This window comes from Nannobrachium achirus, assembly GCF_963921795.1.
Source record: "Nannobrachium achirus genome assembly, chromosome: 24".
Lineage (NCBI taxonomy): Eukaryota > Metazoa > Chordata > Actinopteri > Myctophiformes > Myctophidae > Nannobrachium > Nannobrachium achirus.
In genome coordinates this window covers 3,871,319-3,880,071 of record NC_137831.1, presented here as the reverse complement: position 1 = coordinate 3,880,071, position 8,753 = coordinate 3,871,319, and the positions used below count along the sequence as shown (strand labels likewise).

At 41.4% G+C, this 8,753-nt stretch overlaps 1 protein-coding gene across 1 annotated transcript in view; it reads right to left on the bottom strand.

Moving 5' to 3' along the window:
- Positions 1-515: 515 nt before the first annotated feature.
- The window catches only part of LOC308309381 (NACHT, LRR and PYD domains-containing protein 3-like), a gene marked incomplete at both ends in the record, with an annotated part of 35,663 nt that continues 27,425 nt past the window's right edge, over positions 516-8,753 (bottom strand). Inside the window, 3 exons of the mRNA XM_080754929.1 lie at positions 516-601; positions 887-1,048; positions 8,001-8,053. Of these exons, the coding sequence (XP_080611055.1) occupies positions 516-601; positions 887-1,048; positions 8,001-8,053 (301 nt within the window). The remainder of the gene's footprint in view (positions 602-886; positions 1,049-8,000; positions 8,054-8,753) is intronic.

Genomic DNA, 8,753 nt, shown 5'->3' with positions numbered 1-8,753 from the left:
ATGAAATACATTCTGCATAACAAGTACTTTTACTTTTGCTACTTGAGTATATTTTGACACTAATACTTTTGAACAAGTAGAATTCAGAACGCTGGTAACAGTTATTTCTACATTGTGGTATTTCTACTTTTACTCAAGTCCAAAATATATGAGTACTTCTACCAGCACTGCAGCACCTGACCCCCCCCCCCCCCCCTCTCTCTCTGTCTGTCTGTCTTTCCGTTCGTCCGTCTGTCTGTCCCCCCCCCCCCCTCCTCTCTCTCTGTCTGCCCCCCCTCTCGCTCCCTCCCTCTCCCCCCCCCTCTCTCTCTCTCTGTCTGTCTTTCCGTTCGTCCGTCTGTCCGTCCCCCCCCCCCCCCCCGCCCCCCTCCTCTCGTCTGTCTGTCCCTCCCATGCACCGGCCGGCCCTCCCTCTCTCTCTCTCTCTCTCTCTCTCTCTCCGTTCATCCGTTTGTTTGTCCGTCCGTCCGTCCGTCCGTCCACCCCCCCCCCCCCCTCTCTCTCTCTCTCTCTCTCTACCACATCTTACACAGCTCTGCTGTACCTCCATAACCATAAAGATATATCCCTGCATACAGAGGTTGTGTGAAGGTGGTGTGAACTGTATGGAGGAGGGTCATGGTGTCAGTAACACTGTAAAATGACAGAGTCCCTGCACTGTGATCCAGGTACACCCCCACTCTGTCACTGGAGGAACAACGTCCTGACACTGCAGTATCAACATTGTTGTGTTTGAACGAGTAGCTTCCATCATAGCAACGTAAACACCATGACTTGCTATTGTCTCCAAACCATGGCTCACCACCCTGTCTGTTGATGTCTTTATAACAGACTGCTATACGGACCCACCCTCCACTCCATTCCACTTCCCAGTAGGACCTCCCACCTTCACACAGACTCTCTTTACTCAACACCTGCTCCTCAGAGGTGAATCTCTCTGGATGAGCAGGGTAAACTTGGTGTCCTGTCCAAGTCACCTTTCTGTCCTCCTCTGACAGGGAGAGGTAGTTGTTCACTGTGTTCACATCCAGTGAGAGTGAACAGGAATCTGTGAGAAAACACATGACAAAACATCACAACTAATTAAAACCTCATCAATATTATTATTGTTGTTTATAGAGTTTACAGTTTTAGAGGAGAGGAGAGGAGAGGAGAGGAGACTCGTCCACCCGCCCACCTGCATCACAACAGCCAGCCGTTTGTTTTGGACAGGCGACATTATATAGACCCCCAACAACAGATCATTATGGTCTGTAGGGGCTGTTTAGGCTCCAATAACATTTCGTTTTTATTTGTTGTATCTTTTTGATGGCATGTGGATTATTTTCTGACTGTCACTCAGTCTGCCCCTGCCTGATAGCTAGCAGGCTACTTGGATGTAGAGAGGATAACAGAGTCATACAGTTGTGCATTAGATTTACACAGAATGCCACAACGCCACTAAACACATGTATCATTGTGTCTAGAATGCCTGATTTCATTGTATTTGGACATCTTTGATCCAATGACAGCCACAGCTAAAACATTTGCGTATTAGCATCGCCTGTTTAAAGTGTCATTTATGCATGAATTAGTCATTTCTGACATAGGCAAACCAATCGTTTTGATGGCCAGGTAACCTGTTAATATATGGGGATTATAGAGGATTCGTTTTTAGATCATCTGATATCTGATTTGAATGTGTACAGGGCTGTACAGGGCTGACTGATAGTTAGCTAGCTGGAGCTAGCTAGCAGCTCAGTTTTATATGTTTATTCATTATAACCTGACAGGACAGCTAGGCTATTTAACATGACAATGCTTGTTTATTGTCATGGATGAAGGCGTGAAGTTTACATCCATGTTTGGTGATGGGGCTTGTCTGTATGTCTCAGTGAACATTGTTATGCAAATACTTCAAAACGTTCACTATTAGGCTATTCTATTTTAAACAGCCTATCTTCAAGCTTGTAGATCGGCTATTTTCAACCAGCTGATGTAAAGGTTTTAAAGTGTCTAAAATTCTAAAATGCTGCATTAACAAAACATGTAGTATCATAGGTCTAAAGCTACAGTATGACTGGGGGGAGTGGGACTGAGTTACTAGGGCCCAAGGTGGAGTTATACTTTAGCTCTATTGAAAAACAGCAGAAGCTCACAGCACGGCGCCGGATATGTATTTTTAAAGCAAACATTTTTAACTAAAAATGTGCTTCTGGGGGGTCCCTGGAACTGAATATTGAGCCAAATACATATCATTTGTGGGTCCTTCACATGAAAAGATTTGAGCACCACTGACATAGAAACCATTTTTATGAGATACTTCAATGGTTTCCTGTGTAAATAAGCCAAGTGCTTAACTAGGATCTCCTTTTAGTTGACCTTGTACCAGTGAACTGTACCGTCATGTAACTGTACTTTTTTCTTTGCAAACTTCTAATAAAGTCTTCAATCAATCTACAAGCTCGCAGCGAGGCACTCGTTGCCGCGCTGTGAGCTTGTATATCTGCTGTTTTTCAATAGTTAAAGCACAAAGTAATGTGTTCCCAGTCTAAATGGGTTAAACCCCCTCCCCCTGCAGTGAATCCATGTACCCAGGGCCCAGAATTTGGTGCGACACCCCTGAGGCTTTGCATTGCAGGTATGTTCTAACCAAATTACTGTATCTGAGATATGAATGGCCAGTCTTTAATTACAGGTCAGTCAGTAAACACAGGACTGTGTTGTACAATTTCTGTTGATGTGATGTAGAACCTATATACTCATGTGGTATGGTGTCAAAAAGCAATAAGGCGTAGTTGGCACTCTGAGTTCATTCTTGGACCGGGGTTCGATTCCTCGGGGGGCCCTGCTGATTTTCACCCATGTCCTGTTTAGAACTCTATCCATTGTCACATCACGTCAACAACCATGTATACCTTATATCTCTATTTTGTCTTTGAGTACTTAGAAAAACAACACAAGCTGTTATTTGTTTTTTGACTGGGAGCCAGTGAAGGTGACAGAGGACTGGTGTGATACTGGTGCATACCAATGGGACGCGTTGTGAGCTTGTAGATTTAGATTACTACAAGCTTGTAGATCGGCTATTTTCATCCAAGTTTTAAGTGTCTGTCTCAAGAGCTTCTATGCTCTTGTGTAGGCTACATGATAGGAGATATATTTATGTGAAGGCCTATTGGTCTCAATAAATACATATGTGTGCTAGTGATTTTCTAACCTTTGTGTGTCAAGGACCCCAAATTAATACTAACTAGGGATGGCCAAATGGAGAATTTTTCTTAACCGATGACCGTAAGGCCCTATAGGTTAATTAACCGTTAACCGTTAAGGACATGTGTTCAAAAATGCGCTATTTTAGCGATTTAAAAAAGGAAAATACACCCGTTTTTCCCCATAATAAAGTGCCATATTTATAGCCTGACACTCAGCCTGAATTGACATTTCGTTTCACTTCATTATAGAGGGTATGCACGTCCACTGGGCCCAGTCCCCCCTAATCTAGACTGAGTGGCAAAACATTGAGCAGCATGGAGCATTGGAGTTTGGAAGTGCTAGTTGCAAATCACTCAACAGCCCTGCATACCACCTGTTTCTAATTTGCACATAATGCAGGAGGCAGCAGGATGTTGTGTTGTTGAAAACGAGTGCTTCCAAACTCTGACACTTGGAAAAATAAAAACCTGCACAGAATGTCTTGACAGAAAGTAGCTCATAACATGCCTATGGTGGATTTTTATGATAGAAAGAGGATAATTCAAGCTTTCAGTACAGCCGCAATGTTTGTGAGTTTAACTTTGTTTAATACAATCAGATAGGATTTTTCTGTTCGGATGTATGGGCTGTCAATGGCAGAAATTAGTTTTTTGCCACTCAGTAGGCGTGTTCCCACATAACTTCCAGCAACAGTGATGTCACGCGCATACCCTCTATTCAGTCTGAACTCGCTTCCACCAGAGGCGATTGCAGGGTTGGGCGTTGCCAAAAAGAGGCAGTCTTCAGCGATTGGTTCACCGACCAACACATGACATAGTGTTGTTATCATGGTCATGTGTGGCTGGCTAGTGGCTAGCCTGTTGCTTGCTAGTGCTACTTGTAAACCAAAGAAACAGTCAGAATAGGAGCACTACGAACTAGTAATCAAACATAACATGCCTGCTACTGGTGTTTCATAGCGAGATCGATACGATCGCATTTTACAGCAATTTACCGCATTTTACCGCGATGCGCGGTACGGTACGGCGGCGGCGCTGGTGTACTTGGAAACACACATGAGTTCTGGGAAACCCCCACCCACGCTGATCACAAGACGCTGATTCACGACGCTGATTCGACCGATCGGATTTTCAAACGAGGCAGGCCTCTTCATTGAGAGGAATTCTAGACCCCTGAATCGCCAAAACAAAAAAAATAAAGGGGTGTGGCTAGCGATTCAGGGTCTGGAACTAGGCTACCATATTTACACATTAAAAACAATAAAACTAGGAGAAACAAGAATCCAAATGTTTTCTAAAATAAATTAGTTTTTTGCAAAGAAACAGTGGGATTGAAATAAAAAGTCTGTAATGTGATTGTGATGCGGGCACGTGCACACATTTAGACAAAGGGGGCTTGGCCCCTGCCCTTTTATCAGTCTATAAAAAGTGCCCTCTTCAGACCATGAATGCATTTTCTTTTTTACTATGGTAAAAGAAATGCAAATTTCCCCTTTCCATACCATAACTGAAGGCTGCATTCAAGAGAATTGTCCACCAAAAGGCCCTTTTAGGAATGTCAGCCCCTGCCTCTCTAACATTCTCTGCACATCCCTGGCTGTAGCAGAAGCAGACGCTCGCACTTACTTCGCACTGACTGGGTCCGCATTGAGCGGACCCCCTTCGCACTTCCCCCTCTACTCTGTGTTTGTTGTGTAGGGCAATAACTTCCAATCGTATGACTTTTGGAATGGTTGAAACATCAGCTAAACATTTCATTCATATTCTTCTCTCTCGCCTGTGTGCCGAGGCAGCGATCCACTTTAGCATTCCACACGTCATGTAACATTAGAAAGTTGTGTTGTAAGCTCTTCTTAAACGGGATTCAATGTGACGGTCTGTTTTGTAAAATCCGATCGGAGCATTTGTTTCCTGGTGAACAAGTCAGCGTGCCGTGTACGATTCCAAATCTAGCGTTGCACTCGCAGACTCGCAGTGCATGCATGGATGTTACACAGACATTGGTGTCCAGAAATGTGTGTCCGCAGCGCGTATAGTTGCATGGTTGATGAGTTGATGTTGCATAGACATTGGTGTACGGGGCTTTTGGTGTGACACATGGGTTGCTTTTCTTTTTTTATCGGTCAAAATTAACTGTTAGTGTTTACCGGTAACCAATTTCTTATCAGTTAAACGGTAACGGTTAACCGTTGGCCATCCCTAATACTAACCCTTTTATGTTGATGTGACAGACATCATTTGGCTATCCTTTGTAGGTGTTAGGTACTGTTGCTATATGCTGCCCAGCATATATTGAAAAAGAAATGTCCACAATGTGGAATAAGTAAAGAGAGACAGAAACATATTTTGTTTTGTACTAAGAAAATGCTATAATAAATATGATAACTGAGTTGTGGAATATCATTGCAACATTGTAGGTTTTTTATTCTGAAAAGCAGACAGAAGTGCTAGCTTATTAGTGTGGTTGCCCTAACAGGGCAACACACTATAGTTATGGGGAAACTTTATTTTTTCTAGATGAACTTTTTTTCGGCGCGTTTCACCACCCACAGTTTTTGCGCCACACACTCAATTTGTCAAATCGACCGGCTTTATCAGGAATGGTGTGCTTATATTTTGCTAAGAGACAAGTTGTATCGTTTAATCAGGGTCGTACCCAGGAATGAGAGTCAGGGTAGGCGAGATGCCAGCCGAAATGCCAGCGAAGTGCCACCCGAAATGCCAGTACCTTGCCAGTTACTTTGAAGATATCAATTATGACATTATAAAACAAATAGGCTACATTAACCAATTTAGCCCTATTTTATACCTAGGCTATTTGAAAATAGAAGATCTACAAGCTCACAATGTGTCATGATGGACACGTTCAGGACACGTTGTGAGCTTGTAGATCTGCTATTTTCAAACCATTGATTCCGGATGGAGGTCTCCATCCGAAATCAATGGGGGTACATTTATTGTTATCAAATTATTGTCTTAGGAATGCGACAAAAACTCAAATTATTGAACTCAAGTCTACATGGCGCGAGTAATCAATAGAAAAAGTAATTTTGGGGGTGAACTACTCCTTTAAGGGTTATGTAGCCAAGACTAAATCTAAAATTAAAACAGATGCTTTCCAGGTTTTAATGGGTTGAACCTGACATCCCTATTTTGGGCAAATTATCAACATTTGTAAACTGTCAACATTTTCTTTTTTTAATCAAAAATAGTGAACAAAGCAGATCGATGATCTCATAATATGTTGCAATGCGACACATTGATCTACAAGCTCACAATGCGTCGCATCGTGACGCGTTGTGAACTTGTAGATCTGATATTTTTGAAAACATCTGACAGATTAAAAAAATAAAGTAAAATCCAGGCCATTCCTAATGAGTACTTTTACTTTTGGACTGTAAGTATATTTTGATGCAATACACATGTACTTTAACTCAAGTATAATGTTGAATAAATGCCTTTTCTGTTTATTTGTGTACAAATTACTGGTCATTTTGGTTACACTAATACATTCTCAGAGTTACAAGTGTATAAATTAACACTGAGGATTTTATTGTGTTTTCACAAAAATGTTTAAATAATTAGTGGAAGTAGCACATCTACAAGCTTAAATAATTAATGAAAGTAGCAGATCTACAAGCTCACAATGCTTTGCATCGCAATGTGCTGTAAGCTTGTAGATCTGCTATTTACACTATTGTTTTACAGTATGAGCATATAGGGCTGAAGTTGTCAGTGGTGCTAAGTAACAAAGTATATCTACACAAGTACTGTACTTAAGTTGTTACTTATACTTTACATGTTTCCAGTTGTACTTCTACTCCACTACATCTCAGAAGCAAATATTGCATTTTTTTACTCCACTACAATTATTTGAAAACTTTACATACTAATTACAGTATGCAGCTTTGGATTACCATTAATATCTAAGATTAAAGGCCCTTTCCCACTGAGCGTCATAAAAAAATATGGTTTTCAATTGAAATGGATGGCAGCGTCCACACACCACAACGATAAAGCGTCATAATTGATGTGAACGCAGACATATCGTTATTGTTATCTTTATCGCGTCCAGTGGGAATGAGCCCTATTTTATACTGTTACTGTTATTTGAAAATAGCAGATCTACAAGCTCACAACATGTTGCATTGCGACAAGTTGTGAGCCTGCATTTTTTTTTTTTACATTTGACAAATCAGAGGCAAATATTATACTTTTTACTCCGCTACAAATAACACATTTTAACCACTTAAGTCCTATTTTATATACATATTATTGTAAAATAGGTGATACAGTATACAAGCTCACATTGCATCACATTGCGTTGTAAGATTGTAGATCTGCTATTTTTGAAAATGTGGGGGGGAGTTAAACTGACTTTTGTGCCTTACTTTTGTCACTTAGACTTTTATAGGTATATTTTGATGCTGTACTTTTTACTCAATAAAATGTTGAATTCAGGGCTTGTGTGGTACTGATACTTTTACTTAACTTACTTAGAGACTCATTTTACACAAGCAGATGCACACACAAATCAGCAAGCTGTTAAATAATTGTAGTGGAGTAAAAAGTACAACATGGACCACGGAAGGCCAAATCACAACTCCAGAATGGATGTTTGAACTGTTAGAACCCTATCCGTTTCTTTGGGATTGAAAACACCTCAACTTAGAGTGATTAACCTGTTCATTCACAGAAGGATGTGAATGAGTGAATGTCACATGCTGCTATGTATACTAACTGTTCATCCACATAGCTGGATGCGTGATACTTTGATTTAATGAATGAAACAGAATTCACACTTACACAACTTCCTCGGACCTGCAGGTTGCAGCATGCAATCACCACCATGGTCGACACTGTGGGTGGAGGAGACACAGCGTAAGGTCTACTTATTCCATTCAATAATAGAAACAGCATTACCATATGATCTCCTTACTCTAAACCATGAAGAATACAATTACAGTTCTGTCCATACCTCAGAGTCTCCAGTGGTAGAGCAGAGAGGAGCTCCACTCCGTCTCCTGGATGGTTGAAGCTCAAATCCAGTACTTTGAGATGGGAGTTTAATCTCAGAGCTGAGACCAGATAAGAACAGCCTACTTCTGAGACCATGCAGCCTGACAACCTACCCACACACACACACACACACACACACACACACACACACACACACACACACACACACACACACACACACACACACACACACACACACACACACACACACACACACACACACACACACAACAGCCAGGGTTGTTATTACCTTGTCTTTTGCAAACAATACTATATCGTACAGCAAGGCAGAACTGTGAAAGTGCATTCATTGTTGCTTAAAGTTCTAACATCAGTTTTGGCTTTGATGGAGCGCAGCCTCTTGTCCAATGGGAGCGGTCAGTTTATGGCAGGGTGAGTGGAGTCCTTTATGAGTGTGGTTGCTATAGGCAACACACTATTGTTCTAGGTCTGAGAACCTTTATACCAGCTAAAGTGCTTTTTGTAAACCGATTGAAGGGTTCAAAATTCCAGATATCTTGGACAATATAATGTCCAATC